Below are 17,380 nucleotides of genomic sequence, written 5' to 3'. Positions count from 1 at the left end.
AGCACTAGGACGGTGAAGAGTTATTGGAAGATGGGTGGGGTCTGGGCAGGGAACGGGTTTGAGCCAGCCTGGTATCCAACCTGTCGAGGATGCATGTGCCCTTCCTGAAACACCACGGCGGTTACAGCTGCAAGTGGACAACCTCAGGAGTTCAGGCCCGAGCCCTTCAGTGTGTGAATGCTGGCTGGCCTGCCACCCTCTTGCTGCAGTGCCCACCTGCATGACTCTGGAAGCTTGGCATGGACTCACTGTAGCTTGGCTGGCTCCTCCCCATCCTCCATACCCCTTCCCCAGAGACTCCCCAGCTTTGTCAACACACTCTCTCATGGCACTGAAGATATGAAATTTGCATTTGAGACCCTCTGTCTCCTGCGTGCCTCTCCCCAAAGTGCAGGCTCCTGACAACAGGGATCTGGTTGGTTACCTGGCCACTCTTTCGCCACCTTCAAGTAAGAAACATCACATGAGCTGAAGTCCGTTTTCCCCCAAAGAAATGCTTTATTGACAAATCACCATTATTTACTTTATGGAAAAGAGAAACCCAGGATGCAATCATTATCCCTGCATCCTGCCTTCTCAACACACCCCATCTGAGACTCCAACACCAGGGAAAGAGCATGGAGCAGCATTCCTCCCAAGGCACAGCGTGGACTGCAGCTCCCCTGCCCCCCAAGTGTCTGAAGTGACCAGCACATGCAGATACCAGGCAGCACATCACAGTCCAGCAGAGAGGACACTAAGCTGATGGCTCCTCCCCCTCGAAAGCACACACAGGCGGTCGAGGTCTCTGCCCACCAAGAGCCTGTAAGGCACAGAGCTGCCCCTCCAGATGCACCAGACATGGGGCCAGGGGTGAGGCTGCTGGGCTGTGGCAGCATCAGAGGAGAAAAAGATCTTTGTAGCTCCTGAGAAAAGGCAACAGCAGAGTCCCAGCTGACCCGAAGCCCCAGCCCTGACCTACCTGCAGGGTCTGCCTGCTGCTTGCCGGCCCCAGCATGTGGTATACCCACAGGCTGCAGCCGCTGACCTGGGAGGAGCCAGCCAAGGCTGGTTTGAGCAAGGGCAACGCCGGCCCTCCACGGAGGGGCTGGTCTTTCTCCTGCCTCCATCCCCACTGGCCAGCAGATGCTGCTGTGGTCACCAAGAGGAGAGAAGACAGTTTCTACACAGGGATGGAGTGCACTCACGAAATAAAACACAGCACTGGCACAGCCGTGCTGCCCCTTGGCTGGATGCAGGGTTTTACATAATGCTCAAAACCCACTGAAGAATCCTTGTTTGTATATAAAAACATTATAAACAAAGCATAAGGCGATGTAAGGCGTGCATTTCAGCTTGAGTCCAAAGAAATACTTTCTAACTATGAGGCTAAAGCTGCTTCGCTTAGTTTTACTTTTTGAAAAACCCATTGCATTTATAGAAAATAAAGAATTTGCTTTTGTTAAAGCTAGATTGTTAGTGTAACAATTAGGCGGCAGCTGATCATCAGCTTCTTTCTAGGTCTCAGAAAATGGATAGTTTTCCTGTTTAGCATTTTGAAATTAAACTGCAGATCAGGCAGGGCTTTCTGGATGACTCGTCCTTCTGTGACTTACGGAAAGACTTTGGAAAACAGAGCATTTTACACTTACCACATCCCCCCCTTTAAACATGCTGACCAACTAAGAGATTTCCAACAGAAGCCTGGCTTTGGCTCAGTCACCCTGGTACCATCACCCTGCCCACTCCCTGCCCTAAGGCAGGATGGCGAAATGATCTGCTGATCTGACAGAGGGGGAGGCATCTGTGGACAAGGCGTGTTCTCTGACCCATGCGACCACGTCTCCATGGGGATGGCATAATTGTCCTCCACACACACCACTCGAAGTTGCAGTTGTGGCGATGAGGGTGTGCTTATTCCGTGGCCAGGCAAAGTCGCTACAGTCTTAGAAAGGTATGTGATCGGGCAACGGTCTGTCACCACTCCCTGTTGGGGAGGGAAGGTTGTCACCACCATTCTCTCTGCCACCGACAACTTTAGACTACAGATAGGGAAAGACCAAGAGAGAAAAGCATGAGACAGGGCACATACATGACAGATCCTACCTATGTCCCTCCTAAGAGTTCAAAGAGTCAATCTCTATGGGAATGTATGTAATTCATACATATGATTCCTCTGATACATGAGGAATCAGAGTAGAAAGAGCCAGGCCCCAAAGTCTGCACACTGATGCACACAGTCATGTACTGTATGACTTTCTCAAGACGACAGAAATGGAGAGCAGATTAGGGGTTGCCCAGAGTAGGGCGGGGGAAGGCAGGCTGTGGTCTCCATGGGGATGAACTGTGCTCTGTCATGACTGCAACAGCGTTCTCTCCTGGTTGTGACACTGCTGGATGTCACCACGGGAGACCGCACAGGGTACAAGGGCTCTCAGTATCAGTTCCTGTGACTGCACGTGAACCCACGTGACTAGTGACAGGCCCTGAGCCAGCATACTGGGTAGCCCAGGTCCAGGCCAGTTACCTTGATGGTCCCAACTCGGTCCTCAAACGACTTGAAGGTAGCAGAATTCCTTTAAAGAGAGAAAAAGATGTCAGTACTGTAAGGAACATGTGGTTGTGTGCCCTCCTAAATGTGAAGGGCCTTGGGGTTTGGGTCATCCTTTGGAAAGACCCTAGAGAGATCCCCAGGTCTCACTGTAAAAATATGACAAGCCAAAAGAAGGAGGGGGGCACACACGTTCCAGAGGCTCCCCTAGGACAGAACTGAGATCAGCCACACCCACCAACTGCAGGACAGAGGATCTGCATGCCAGCAGCTGGTGAGATCCAGACTTCACGTGGGCGAACCACAGAACCCTTGACCGGACAGAGGCGGATGCTGGGCACGTGATTCCACTGCACCCTAAATGCACACATCCTGGGGTTACTGAAAGTCCCATGTGTTCTTCACACAGATCTCTCACAGAAGTTGAGCAAGAGGAAAACTAAGGCCCATTCTAAGAGCAGAGAGCGATGAGGAGGCAGAGAAGAAAGCAGGCCAGGCCCAGGTTCCCCACCCTAACCCTTCCCTGTGCCCAGGCCACCAGAGGCAGCCTGTTAGTGACCCCCAGGCATGCTCAAGGAGGGGAGGTAGCAGCTGGAGCAGATTCTTCTGGGACGACGACAGCTCTGTGGGGACTCAAGCTGCACTACAGAAAGGAGAGAGCAGAGGTGGGGGCTTCAAGGAGGAACAGGCCATGGCTCTGGCTGTTCTCAAGATAAACAGTCTCTGTAAAAAGCTTGGAGACCCCTGGCAGCCTCATGGGTGCTGGTGTGTGCAAGCCTCCCTGCCCCTTCCAGCCCAACCTGAGGGCAGCCCTGGAGAATCCTAGGTAGAGCCCAGTTTGGGCTTCACCCCCACCAGCTCTGCAGCCTAGAAGGGGTGTCTCCCAAATCTGAGCCAGAGACTGATAGGGGAAGGTGGTTCCTGGTCGGGGGTGTGGGGAATGTGCAATGAACCAGCCAGAGCCACCCCCTCCCACCGGCCTCCCAGTAGGGTCCCAGCAGGCTCAGGCAGCTATGGAGCACAGGAGCACATTACCTCATGGCCGGCATACTTATGGAGTGGCGGATGGAGTGGCTGCTGCTTGGAAGCATGGGAGGAGCAGAGAAGGAAGAGTTAAGGCAACGATAGCACCAGCTCCCCATGCAGGAAGCTGAGCCCCACCCCATGTACCAGGGAAGAACAGAGAAGCCTCACAAGCGCCCCCCTCCAACCAGGAAAACTGACCCTGGTGCCCCTTGCATGGCCCCAGAAGTGTGGCACTGTAGGGGGAAGGCACCAGGACAGGGTTATTAAGATGCCCTCAGCCTAGGCATTAAAAACATTTCTGGTGCAAAGAGCCACCAAGCATCCCATTTGATTTCATAGCAAGTCCCAGAAAAACAAGCAGGACAAGTATGAATATCAAAAGTCACGACTGTTCTGGAGTTCCTGGCCTCCAAGGAGGAGGAGCGGTTTGATCAACATGAGCTAAAGGACACTCAGGAGGCTGTCTGACCAGGGCCCAGGCACCCGAGCGCGGAAAGGAGACCAGCTCCCTGTCAAAGGCAGGACCACTCCTAGGGGAAGAGAACACGGGGACACAATGGCTCAAGGGCCAGCGTAGCCTCTCCCAGGAAGAGTCAGGGTGGGCCAATGGCTACTCTGTGAGGCCAAGTTAGAGCGGGCAGCAACAGTGCCCAGCCAGCCACACAACCAGGGGAGGAGCCCTGTACCCGTCTCGCCACTGGTGACCGCCTTGCTGTGCTGCCCCCACCATCCACACAGCCCCCTAGGGCCGGCCAGAGCCTCCCAGCCCTGAAGCGTAGATAGCCCGGCCCGGTGCATCCAGTGTCAGTCTTACCTAAAGGAGTGTGAGAAGGGCCGAGCCCTGAGGGGCAGCAGCAGGAAGAGAGAAGAGAGGCAGCATTAGGAGGGGCATCCGGTCCCACCCCAGCCCTGTGTTCGAGACTACCCCGCCGGGGGAGGACATGTGTCCCTGTCCGGCCTCTGCCCCACTCTCCCTCACACAGTTACATGAGAGACCTTTGAGTCTGACTCCACCACAGGCTGGAGAGAAGGAACCCTGAGAAACAAGCAGAGCAAGGGCGTGAGGCGCTTCTCTGCCCCCAGGGTCCGTACCTGACCCAGGACCCAGGACCCCATCAGCCTACACTCCAGCTGGGCCAGTGTGCCCCCCGCACCTCGACAGGGCCTGCAACACCCCCAAGCACTTCACGCTTTGGCTCCATCACCACGGATAACAGAAGATGACCAAAAAACCAGAACATATCCAAGGGCATCTGCTGGGGTTGGGGAGGAAGGGGCCACGGCTTCCCCCCCCTCCCTTGGTGGCCACCCCAACATGAAGATCGTTTCAGAAGTGACAGTCACATGGCCTGAGGCATCCGTTGTGCTCTGCTGGGCGGCAGGACCTACTCTGCTCGGCAGGAGAACAAGCCTCATAGTGAGAAGAGGTGCGTGTCCTATCAAAGGTCACCCAGCCAGATGGAGGCCCGACCTCACTCTTAACTGGGCCTCTGACGCTAATCCATTTCCCTGCCCCTGGAGATGCAACAAGCCCCTCGACTGGGCTGCTCCTGGACGGGCCCCTCTAGACACCCGGGGGACTGCTGTCCTGAAGGACAGAGCAGCACCTGGCCCTCAACTTGCGAAGGAAACCCCCTGGGCCTGGTTCTCTGTGTCAAGAAGTGGAGAACTTTGTCAGCTTCAAGCTCCAAACCACAGAGTTTAATGGGCCTCGACCTCAAGCCACCCAAGACCACGTGGTGAGACAACAGGGACACACGGATAGGCCCCTCAGACTCAGTTTGCATCAGCACTGGGATTCAAGAGCAAAGGCAGCAGCAGGCACATGGGGCCTCAGGATGAGACGCCAGCCAACAGGAACCGTGACCAGGGGCTGGTTCCTCCACTAGCAGGGCTCACATACGGCAGGCACAGCACCAGCCACCACATGGCCACCCTGGGTCCTGAGCAGAATGGGGCACACTGAGCTCTGTCCTCCCAGAACGAAGCCACGTGTGTGAGAACTGCCCAGCTGGCTCGCCTGCACGAGCGGTTCTACCCTCTCGCCTGACTTCCACCTAGGATGCTCTGAACACGTGTGACAGTGTGAATACTGAACGCAAAGGCATGACACCGAAAGTCAGAGAACGTTCCTAGAAAAGCACGAAGCAGACCTGTCACCTGCTTCAGGTGCTCTATCATCAGCCTGGCCCCCCTGGGAACAAGGCCAGGCCATGAGGGGCATGTGACCAGCTCACTGCCAGGCATTCCTCCGCCCAGCTCAGGTGGCCACAACGGGCATCCCACCCACCACCAAGTGAGACTCGTCCAGGAGGACATGTTGAGCAGTGCAAAGCCTAGGGGAGTGATGGCCACAGGCCCTCCTGGCCGCTGTGCAGAGCCCTGCTTGGGGGTCCCCTCTTGTGTCCGAGTCACAGTCACCATGGGCCAAACTTGCATCTGAGGGCAGTCTGCAAGGACCCCTAGTGCAGGGGGAGCACCCCTGAGGCATGGACTGCCTACTGACTGTTCAGCTTCTCCAAAGGTTTAAATTTTTTCAAAATAAAGAGCTGGGGGTGAGGGAGTGAAAAGGTATGATATCAAACAATTAAGAACAAAAGGTAATCATGGCTCTGGGCACCAGCTGTCCTCTGCACAACTGGGTGGGTCCCGGGCTGGTGAGTGCCTGTGGCCCAGTGGCCAGGGCAGGGCTCCCACCTTGAGGCCCAGGAGGCAACCTCAGGCCATGAGGTGGGGAAATGCCTACTCTAAGCAGGCAGGAAGGGTGAGAAGTGAAGGGTCAGGACTGGGTGGACCCTCAACACCAAGTTCAGCAGGCCAGGCCCACAGCAACCCCAGGCCAGGCCCACAGCAACCCCATAGGATTATCAGCTATGAGGGGACAGGGCAGGGCTGGCAGCAGAACCCAGGGCCAAGTCCAGGGTTCTGGCGAGGGGGCTGACCCATGATGCCCGCTGCTCTCACTGATTCACCCCAACAACCCAGAGGAAGGCCTGAGGGGCAGCAGCAGAGCCCAGAGCAGGAAACTCAGGGTGGAGTCTGGTGTGGGAGTGTCATGGCCATCAGGCTGGGGCAGGCACTGCTGCGTGCTGGCCCCCAGTTCCCCTGGCCTGCTTCAGAGGCATTCAGGCAGCCCCCCCATGGTCTTATCCAATTCCAAGACAGACTGCTTGGTTGGGGGCCCTAGTGTGCAGCCACACGCTCTCAAGAGCAAGCCAGGCAAACACACCACACTTGTCCATGATTTGTCCAGGCTGCCACTGCCCCCAGGCCAGAATCATCTGTCCTCTATGGAACGTCAACAAGAACCACAGCCTTCACCAACCCCAAGTACAGTCACCCATGGGCACAGGGACCTCCCACACCTCACCACGAGAAAAAGGAATAGCAAAGAGGCAACCAGTAGAGGCAGGTTTGTGAACCAACCGGTCTGGGGCTGGTATGGCCACACCTGTGGGTGCTGAGAAGCACCTGAGGTAAGGGCATCTGCCCACTCTGGCAGGCTTCCTGCAGACCAGACCCTCCAATGGATCTAAACACCCTAAAACCCCACCTGCTCGGCCCAGGTCTCAGGGCAGAGGTGTCGGATCAGGGAGTCTCACCTCATGTCCCCAAGCTTCCGGCTGATGGCAGAGCCCATGGTGGACAGGGCCGCCGAGGTCTTCTGTCCCGCCTGAGACAGGGTTTCCTGGGTTTTCTTGTAGCTGGAGGGAGAAACAGTGGTTAAATGAACCAAACAGAAGGTGCAGCCACAGCCCATATGCCAGGGACAAGGCGATCAGAGAAGAGAGGGGGCGGTTGGGCCAGTAACCCGGGCCCCCAGGGAGGGGACTTGCATACAGACAGAGCAGCACTGCCAGGTCATGACTGCCCCCACCCTGCAATAACCCTGTCTTCTGTTCTTCCTATAACGCAGGCTTTCCTCCTCCCCCTGTGGAAACTCATTTCCCCACCTCCCCGACTTCCATAGCAAACAAGCCCACAGAGCCCAGGCACACAAGCCCCTAGGGGCCTCACATGGCTTCTCTTTTCTCTTCTTATCCAAGGCAGTCCTCTGAGGACATAACAGCTCGACTGCACCCACAGGGTTTGAGCCTGGCAGCTCAAACGGGCAGTGCCCAGCTGGCCTTCAGACCCCGAGCAGCCCCTCCAGCCCTCCTGTTCTATGTCTACCGTGTCCTATCTCCACTTCATGCCACTGTTCTGGCTCAAGGAGGTGGTCTTGGCACCCCGTGGAGATCTCCTGCCCCACCCACCCACAAGATGGCTTGTGACCTCAATAGCAATGGGACAGGCACCGGTGAGGTACCTGGGCCACAGGGACGGCATGGACACCCCTGGGCCAACTCTGAGCCGCCAGCCCCCACCACAAACAGAAGACACAGCAGCCTAAACCCAGAGGCTCCTGCCGAGCCAACTTGGCACCCCAAGGAAAAGAGAGCTCAACATGGCAGAGGTGCCCACCATCTCCAGCCCTCCTGGCATCCCAGGTCACAGGGGTGGGCTTGGATGGCACTGGCTGGGGGCTCTTGGCCCCCTTCCGCATCTACCCCAAACCATTGCCTGCAAGAGCCCCTGTATGAGCACCTGCTGCTCACATCCCTCAGGCCGGCCTTGTGCCTCAACCCCTGCACTCCCCATCCTGTGGGATGGCCTGGTCCAAGCACCCTGGAGGGCCTCCTCTGGGCAGTGGCCCCTCACAGCACAGCGGGGCCTGGGCCTCAAAGCATGAGCTGCTTCCCAGCAAGTCTGGAAATACCTTGAAGTCACTAAGGTGTAGAGTTTATCTTAATTTCCAGGAAGATCAGTAATTCTTGAACATACTGTTAACAGGGGGTAGAAAACAATTTCCAAAATCCTTGCTAAAGACTGTGCTTCTGGGTTTTTTTAATTCAATAATAATAAAATGTCTAATTCTCACTCTAGGCCTTAAAAAATCTGACACCCCAAAATTCCTCCCCCAGTGACAGTCTGACACAATCTCAGAATTAAAATGAACAGGAACTCAACATCCAACCAACCTGCCCAGTGACCCAAGGATCTGGACAACTGGGCCCTGGACAAGCTCCCCTCAGTGGAGGAACAGGTCTGTTCTAGGCTGCAACTGATTCACACTAAAACCCACAGTCCACACCCTCCTCTCAGAGGGTTTCCAGATGGACTGTCCTGCAGTTCCCTCCAGTGCCCCAACCCAGTGGTGCCTCCACCCAGAGCTGCCCCCTAAACCGTGGCCTGTCTTGGCGTCTCGCAAGACATGGCAACAGAAGTGGAGTGTCCAGAGGGCGACTCAGAAGGGTGCTCAGGCACTAGGGCCACTCCGGGCTACTCTGCGGGGCAGCACCCCACTGGGACGGATGTGGTGCAGAGGCCAGGATGTGTCTGCGTTCAATAACTCAGCCCAACCTATGCTTGAGAGCACCAGGCTATACCATGCTGCTTGACTGTCGGTGAGAGGGAGGTGCCAGCGGGATGCTCCTTCTCCAGGATCCTCCCTTGGTGGGGGTCTGTCCCCACCTCCCACTAGTGGGGGCACGTGATCCCAGACTGGCCGGAGGTGAGCTCCCTGACCCCAGTGAAAGCCCAATGACTCCCATACTGGGATACCTTGTTGTTGGGCTACAAGGATGGGAAGATACAGTCCTGCCTCACTAGGCCCCCTTGACCACAGAGGAGCTGCTTGAGAACAAATTCCTGTGGGGAGGGTAGAAGGGTGACACAGGCTAGGAGTGCTGGTCAGAGCCCCAGGCGGGCAGCCTAGAGTGGCGGTTTCTCACCAGATGAGGCCTACCCCTCCTAAGCTGACACTGTCTTTAGCCGTACCTTCTGTCACCTGCAACCAAATAGGTTAATATGCCAATGAGTGACTGCAATTCATTGATTTTCACTCTAAGCACGATTTTAATTTGAACTACCTAAGAAAGGATCCTGTGAGGTGATGGTTTCATGACCAATAAAGCATGGCTGCTGAATCAACAGCTGGGTTGAAACCCCAAGTGGCATCAACCTACTCACTACTGCATTGCTGTACCAAAGCCGAGCACTCAGGCTACAGACACCTCACTTCCTCCCTTCCTGGCCACGCTCCATTCACTGAAAGGGATCCACAACCACAAGAATTAGGGAAGACAGGGTGCTGGCTCCAGCCACACCATCCCCTCCAGAGGCTGTGGGCAAGGAACCCTGGTAATGGCCTCCTGCAGCCACAGGCCAGGCACCTCGAGACTGCAGAACAGCTGTCTCATGCTGTCCACCTCCTGTGCTGTCACTGCAGGGACTTTTCCAGGCCTGACAACTCTCCCAACAGATCTGGGGCTGAGGCCTCACTGCCTGATAAAGCACGTGAAAAGAGCCAATCTTGCCGGGCACACTTACAGGCCCAGAGCCATGGAGTCCCTTCAGAGGAGTCAGAACTGTGATCTGAGGAAGCAGCTCCCCAGCAGCTGGCTTTCCAGAACAGCACCAAGACCTCCCAAAACGATTCTCAGCCTCGGTCAGCACCATGAGCCTGCCTCCAGCCAGGGGCCACCCTACCAAGCCACGGCACAGGAACTCCAACTGCCAGACCCACCTGGTGTCCGGCTGCCCTCACGAGCCTAGGCTGCAAAGGCTCCATGGGGAGCCAGCCAACCTGGGCTTCTAGGCACCTCCAAGACAAGCTGGGTTGCAACTGTTTCCTTTCAGCCCAATGCAGAAGGGCTTTCTGCCCATGCCTTCTGGCAACCACAGTTCTTCCTTCTAAGCAAGACATCCCAGAAAACGATTTTAAAACACTGCACCACCCAGTTCAAAGGATATAATCAGACTAGAGTACAAATGAAGTGCCATTATCTATTTCACGAATCTCAAGTAAAATGCCAGGAGTCCTTTTGAGCCTAAGCTCTGACAGACAGAGCCACCATAAAGGTTCCATGCCCTGCTTCTTTGTGTTTCTGTGCTTGCCTCTCAGGCCAAAGGAGCTACTTAAAGATCTGACTCGCACAGCCCATGCTGTGCTGACTCCAGAGCCACCCCTCAGTGCAGGTGAAGCCCCAGAGTACCATAGCTGGAGCCAGGTCTGCAGGAGGGGAGCACCACCAGTCCGTCACCAGACTGACCCCCGCTCTGGGCTCTTATCCGAGGGACACATGTCAGGAGGGGGTTCCCAGTGCCATCTGGGAGCTGAGTGAACTTGCTTCTGCGCCTGCACTTTTCTCCAGTAGAGTTTAAAAGGGTATTTTATGTTTGAGAAGAATAAAATTATATGAAAAATAAAACAGCCAAGACACACCACAGCTAGTAAGCTGAACTGAGTGTGCTCGGCCTTCCTATCCCTGAAAGCCGTGTCAGGAGGGGAGGAGGCACTCACAGGTCTGACTGGGTCACTTTCTCATTCCACTCTCCGAGTTTCTCAGAAGTTTTCATGTAGCTAAAAACAGAAAGTCTGTGGTAAATTATTTAGAAAAACTACTTCAACGCAGGCTTCAAACTGCAGATGAAATTCCAAGGAAAACAGAAGGACCAGGGGGCAGGAAGACTGGCTCTCCAGCCTGATTCTGCTCAGGACCTGGTCAGCGGGCCAGGTGAGGCCTGGGAGGCATGGACAGGCCTGGCTAGCTCTCCTCAGGCTGAAGGCAGGCCTGCCCACTCAGCAGAAGTTGTCTCTCGGAGAACAGCTGTGAGGAGCATGAAGGGCACTGCCACGGCCCCAAACACAACTCTTGACAGCCACCTTTTGGGTTTAAAGCCTACAAGTTTCTAAGACAGAGAACTGGGTTTTTCATAAGTGAGATTTATGAAATTTGATTTGGTCTTTCAGTGGGACACCGCTTCACAGACAATGTGAAACATTTCCCACCCACCCCACCCCGCCTCCTTGGAGAATATGTTTCAGAGGAGCCACACATCTGCACTCCCCAAATCCAGAGCTGGGTCAGAGGTTCTGGGGCCGTGGTCAAGGCACGCTCACAAGAAGGACTCATGCCCACTTCAGCAGACACTGACCTATGGGGACCACTGGAAAGCCAGTCTCATTAAGCACCTAATTGGTATTCTCTCCAATTTAGACCCTGAAACATACTCTTGTCAATTTCTGCTGGGACAACTAGCATGTTCACCACCTTTTAAAACCATACGTGCAGACTCTAAACTCTTGAGTAAACCAAATTCAGATTTGTTTGCTGCCAAGGATTCAGGGCCCCGAGAGGGCAGGTTTCAGGGGGCACACCTTATCCCCAGGACTCAAGGCCCCCTCAAGCAGGCAGACACTCACGCATTGGAGACCTGCATGTCATGCCAACTCCTGGACAGGTTTTGCTTCAGGCCCTCCAAGGTGGAAAGGCCCAGCTTCCTCTTCAGCTCACCACAGTGCCTCTCCTTGGCTGCCAGCACCTGGCGCAGAGTGACAATTTCCTCTTCCACCTGCAAAAGCACGCAGTTACCAGGCTTCAACCAGCACTAGGGCAGGAAGTGACTGACATCCTTATACATACTACAAAGAGGGTTTCTCAGAATCACATGAGAATTCTCCATTTACAGAAACATAACTTGACTTAGGAATAGTCTACAGCGGCCATCGCTTCTGTTTGTATTTGGTACCAGCACCTCAACTTTCTCTGGAGAATTGTCCTGCTCCCCTCAGCTGAATGTCTACCCACAGATGGAAAGCCAGGCCTGTCAGAGTTCTGGACTGGGTGTGTAAACACAGCAGCCCCTTTCTGTCTGGGCTCCAGGTCTGGACATAGGTAACAAAAGGTGGAAAGGTGGGCAGGCAAGCCGCATCTGCACCCAGGGGGAATTCCATACACAGAGGGAAGGAAGCAGAGCTGACAGACAGATAGATGGCTAGAGACCCACATGACAAAGAAACAACCCTTAGGACATCTGTGTTCCCAAGGTCAGCTGCAAGCCTTGGCAAAAGCCACTTACACAAGTCCAAAGAAAATTCTTTTTTGCTTAGTGTAGTGTGAGTTAGACAACAAGAAAAATCTTGACAAAAAAGACAAGAACTTTCTCATGTCTTAAAGAGTGGATGACAAAAAGAAGCCTTTAGAGCCATTCTGCTTCAGATTCTCAATAGTTTCAGCTTCTACATGAACAGCTACTCTAAAAAACCATCCTTTCTTTAAAAAGTGACTGTTTGGATTAAGGCATTAACAGCCGCTTAGAGCCCTATCTGGCTAATCACTCGATTTTGCTTTAGAAAATACTGAAGAAAGAAACAATTCAAAGTCAAGGATCACCCAAGGCCAAACTATTACCAGTCACTCCAGCAGTGACACTTGGTGACATTAACTTCCCGTTTATGGTGTCATGGGCACATGGGTTTAACAGCCTGTGGACACGCAGGCTGACATTTTAACATGAGAGCGTCTCCACTTTACAATTCACCTCTGAAAAAGACATTGTGGTTTTATTCTCTAAACCAGTATGTCCTGAAATAAAGGGCAAAACACAGGCTTCCTGGGACTTCTTGCTGTTTCTCCTTTAACCTCTGCTCAATTCAGAAAGGATGGCTTCCTCTGCATTCTAAAACCTGGTCCTGGAGCCAGGTTCATTCACAAGACCAGTTCTGCTCAGACCCAAGCCTGGACCCAGGATGTTATCAGGATTGGCTTGTCTCCCAAGATGAAGCAGAGAACTGCGATAAGTGTGCTCCAGCCCCCGCCTGACTGATGCTGACAAGTGTACTTCCCCAGATTCTGGAATCTCAAGTGAATCACTATCAGGCTCTGTTATCACATCATAAAAACAAACACTCTTGGCAGTTGGTTTGAATAAAAATTATATGCAGAGACTTTTATTCTTAATTCCTATTTCTTCTTAAATAACTCTCACTTTGAAAAGATCACATGAAAAAAGAAGGAAAATGAAGATCCAGGGGCAGATACATCTGTGGGATCTTGAAAATGTCATGTTTATTCCAAAAGGGAAACCCACAGCAGATGGAGTGCTCAGAGCAGCCGCCCATGTGGATACTCCCCTCACAGAGAGCCTGCAAAGTGCCAGACACACACAAGCCAAGGCTGCAGAGGACAGATTCTGTGGGGTTCCCAGGGCAATTCCCCTGGAGCACAGTCAGCACTCCAGCGCATTTTTAGGCAGAGAGGACCGCACAGCACCCCCAGGCATACAGCCAAGACACAGCACCTTTGCAAGCTCCACCCTGAGCTCCTCGGCCTCGGTCTCCGTCAGACCCTCGACAGCAGGAGCCTGGGCAGCCACCGCTGTGTCCACAGGGACATCCGTCATAGAGTCGGAGAGCAGACCTTTGTTAGGAGAATTCAGGTTGATATCTGCCAGAGACAAAATGTGGTCAGAGTGCATCAAGTAAGAAGTCATAGACGAATAAAGTGGGCAGAGATTCCGCCTCCCCCTGGGGAGGGGGACAAGACAGGATTTGGAGAAAATGCCTTTTCTCTGAAAGGTTCTACAGTGATGGTTGTGGCCACCAAACAAAAAGCAGCCACATCTCAGGCCATGTAAGTTGCTTCTTCAGGTTCCAGAAATGCTGGCACAAGGCAGCCATTCCCTAAATCTGGCTCCTCCTGTAGAGTACTCTCTTCACGGGCAGAAAATCTTTGCTACTAACAAAGCAGCTGGAGCCAACAGATCTTCCTTTTTTTTTTTTTTAAAGGAGCAGGAACTTAATACAGCTGTAAATACAGTCAGCATCATTTTCTAATCAGCTGCTCTGCCAGGGCACAGGCTGACACACAGGAACACAGTCATCCAGGCCCTGTGGGGAGTCACCAAAACAAAACCAGTTTAATTCATCCTCAACCCGCATCCCGCAGCACAGAGGCTGCAGCAAGGCACAGGCGGAACACTACCTCACATACCTTGCTACATCCAGATCAGGTTCAATCCCTGTATCAAATGTTTTTTTTCATAGTAAATGCATTTTCCTGCATGAACTAGAGGTTTACAAGAACAATAGGTCTATATCAGTTCTCAATTCAAACACATGACCACCGTTTAGTATGTTGTACAGTCAACACTGAAAACATCTTCCTTTTTGATCAGCACGTTCTGTGAACAAACAAGCTCTGTATGGTATTTGGCACACTTAAAAGTAAACTAAAGGGAATTCTCTGGTGGTCTAGTGGTTAGGACTCCGCTTTCACTGCAGAGGGCCTGGGTTCAGTCCCTAGTTGGCGAACTAAGATACAAGTCAATTGGCTTGGCCACGTAAATATATAAATAAAAAAGCATAAAGGTTGCAAAGAAATAAAATTGTCTTAAATTGCAGATATGACTATCTACTTTAGAAATCCTAGAGTCTGCTAAAAATAAAATGCACTTAAAAGCAAAGAAGCTCTATTTAGCTGGCTGTGTCATTCCCTTCACATGTCCACACAGCTGGAGTCAGGCACTTCTATGGTGCTCTAGCGATGCTCACTAAATTAGGCGTGTTTTGTTTTCTTTTAAATCAATTGACCCAAATTTTTAACTCAGATCAACCAATATGGTTTTACTTACATCACTTGTATCTGCTATGTTGAACCTACTTAACTCTTAAATTCATTAAATAAAGTCTTTACAACTTTTCTATTTTTAAAAACCAAAGCTCACAGACAGGTAGTGTCTACCTATAAATCTAAAACTGGATCCCACGGATCACCCCCAGATGAAACTATACACTCACCAATCATGCTGGGCACTGCCCAGTCACTGGGGAAGACCCCCTGACTTACAGAAGACCAAGGCAGGAAAGTGTCCTACCAAAGGACCTACAGAGAACAAGCACTGACTGGTGCAGTAGGCAACACTGGGGGCTAGCCCCTCACCTGGGTGAGTCGCAGTTCAGCCTGTATAATCATCTGCAAAACGGGGGTAATACAAGGACCAATCTAAACAGGTTATTCTGAAATGGAAAAAGATCTCGGAAACAGACTTGGTATGGTGTCTGGCACATAGCAGGTGTTCAGTAAGTGTTTTCTGTCGTTCTTATGACCAGAACCCAGTGCATGTAACGAATTCTAACGTTTAATTAGTATGCCCATACAGGTCAAACAGTAGAAGAACATCCTGAAATTATCCAGTAAAGTTACATCAATGTAGTTTTAATCACCACACCCTCTAGAGCTCCAGGATGGAAGACTGACTTGTATCACGTCCTCAAAATCTCAAGCTTCTGGGCCCGCTCCACACCCGCCGCGTCCACCTCAAACTGGTCTGGGATGTCTGTTCCGGAAAGAGGCCTGGTATGCTGGGTGTGCCCCTGACTCACTGCACCCGTCCTCCTCGAGACAACTCAGAGGTAGGCTGGGCTCCGAGCAGTGTTGCCACCCAAGGGGCGCTGCGCCCAACGAGAGGGCGGCGTTGCCTCCCCTCCCCCTCCCCCCGCCCCGGCGCCGCTCGGCACCTCGGCCAGCGTCCAGGACCGGATGGAGTGTCCCCAAGGGCCATGCGCAGGATCTGAGGGCGGCCCGCCGGGCAAGCGTTGGGCGGGGGTGTAGTGACGAAACCCAAGACTTAGGGGCGACGCAAGGGCGCCGGGTAACCAGTGCTCGGAGCAGTCCCAGCCGGGGGCGGAACGCCTGCCTGCAGCAGCTTCTAGGCCAGGCGCCTGGGAGCTGAAGAGGGACAGCGGGGTACGAAGGCGCAGGCGGAGAGGCCCAGAGCCCACCAGGCGAGGCGAGGCCCACACGTACCTTGGCCGGCGGAGTCCATGTTTAGATGGCTACCCGGCTGCAGCTGGCGTTGAGACCCGGTTCGCGGGCGCAGTGGGAGCCAAATGGGCCGCACCAGGTGTAACTCGCCGCGTACACAGCAGCCAGCGGAACCTCCTCAGCAGCCGCGGGTTACGAAATCAACAGCGCGACGACCCACTTCCGCTTTGACGTGCGCTCCGCCCTCGCCCCGCCCCCTACGAGCAGTGTCCAACGAGAGAGTGTTTTGGCCCCGTCCCGCTTCAACCTGATTGGCCGAGGCTGCGGATGATGTCGGAAACAGAGGTCGATCCACCAGCGAGACATACAGGTAGAACGGTCTTGAGGAGCTCGAGGAAGGTGGGAAGTGGGAGGACCGTGCTTCATCGGGCTATGAGAGTCTGGAGCTGGGCATGTTGGAGGTCCCCAGCCTGTTTGCCACTGCCAGCTCACTTACTTTGGCGGGTCAGACTGAGGCCGCTCTGAGACCTGACCCCCTGACTTTGGGATTCTTTTTCGAGTCCTTCCTTTCTGTAGAGATTTTTAAGCATATGGGGATTGCGCGTGGAAAAAGGCATGACCACCTGTTCCCTCTCCGGGCTGGAAGCGCCCACCCTCGGCACTGTGTTCTCTTACTTCCTTTTGACAGCGACCCGGTGAGCCAGGTGGGGCCCTCACCCTTACAGATGAGGAAACTGAGGCCAGAGTTACTTGCCATCACTCAGCTAGTTGAGTTGCTTCCAGATGACTCTGGAGAAGAGTTTCCTAGATTTGTCAAAGGAGAGGTATATAGCCATTAGGCAACCCGGTCCCACTAAAACAAGTCCCACAACTACCCTTCTTTAGCTACCTAGTTGCCTCTGCAAGCAACCATTTAGTGGTATTCAAACCCTCAAGGATCTGACCTTTCTGGACAGCATTCCACCTAACAGCCAAGTCACTCTGCATGTACTGATCCCTAGGAAGGAAGCCCCTTCCTTTACCTGGGTAACTCTGATTGTCTCAGTTCAAAGCTCACCTCCCCACAGGTCTTCCTGGTACTTTAGGTCACCCTAGTTACCTGCCTCTGCCTGCACTGGCCCAGGTGCATCCAGGCCAGGTCCTGCTCTGCTGCTGTCAATTATATGCCTGCCCCACTTACCTTCTTTCAGTTTTTCCAGTTTCTAGCTGAACCCACCCTGGCCAGCTCCTATCC

The 17,380-nt window shown here is 53.5% G+C and overlaps 1 protein-coding gene and 1 long non-coding RNA gene across 14 annotated transcripts; both read right to left on the bottom strand.

Moving 5' to 3' along the window:
* Window positions 1–474: 474 nt before the first annotated feature.
* On the bottom strand, window positions 475–16,359 carry TPD52L2 (TPD52 like 2). Of its 13 annotated transcripts, none has more exons than XM_044927428.2 (10): window positions 16,189–16,359; window positions 13,682–13,827; window positions 11,805–11,953; window positions 10,902–10,961; window positions 7,159–7,260; window positions 4,371–4,397; window positions 3,566–3,610; window positions 2,769–2,887; window positions 2,507–2,555; window positions 475–2,021 (listed from the first exon to the last, which is right to left on the bottom strand). In XM_044927428.2, exons 1-10 carry the CDS (start codon window positions 16,205–16,207, stop codon window positions 1,628–1,630), a joined length of 1,110 nt encoding a protein of 369 aa, XP_044783363.1. In that variant the 5' UTR covers window positions 16,208–16,359; the 3' UTR covers window positions 475–1,627. The 13 variants fall into 13 exon arrangements, with proteins under 13 accessions (XP_044783363.1, XP_044783364.1, XP_044783366.1 ...); XM_044927429.2 differs by having other exon boundaries at window positions 3,566–3,607; XM_044927431.2 differs by lacking the exon at window positions 10,902–10,961.
* On the bottom strand, window positions 14,143–16,182 carry LOC123329051. Its single transcript, XR_006544190.2, has 2 exons — window positions 15,900–16,182; window positions 14,143–15,718 (listed from the first exon to the last, which is right to left on the bottom strand). It is a non-coding gene; the product is annotated as an uncharacterized LOC123329051 (long non-coding RNA).
* Window positions 16,360–17,380: the final 1,021 nt, after the last annotated feature.

This window comes from Bubalus bubalis, chromosome 14 (assembly GCF_019923935.1).
Source record: "Bubalus bubalis isolate 160015118507 breed Murrah chromosome 14, NDDB_SH_1, whole genome shotgun sequence".
Lineage (NCBI taxonomy): Eukaryota > Metazoa > Chordata > Mammalia > Artiodactyla > Bovidae > Bubalus > Bubalus bubalis.
This window is presented reverse-complemented; position numbering and strand designations above follow the sequence as displayed.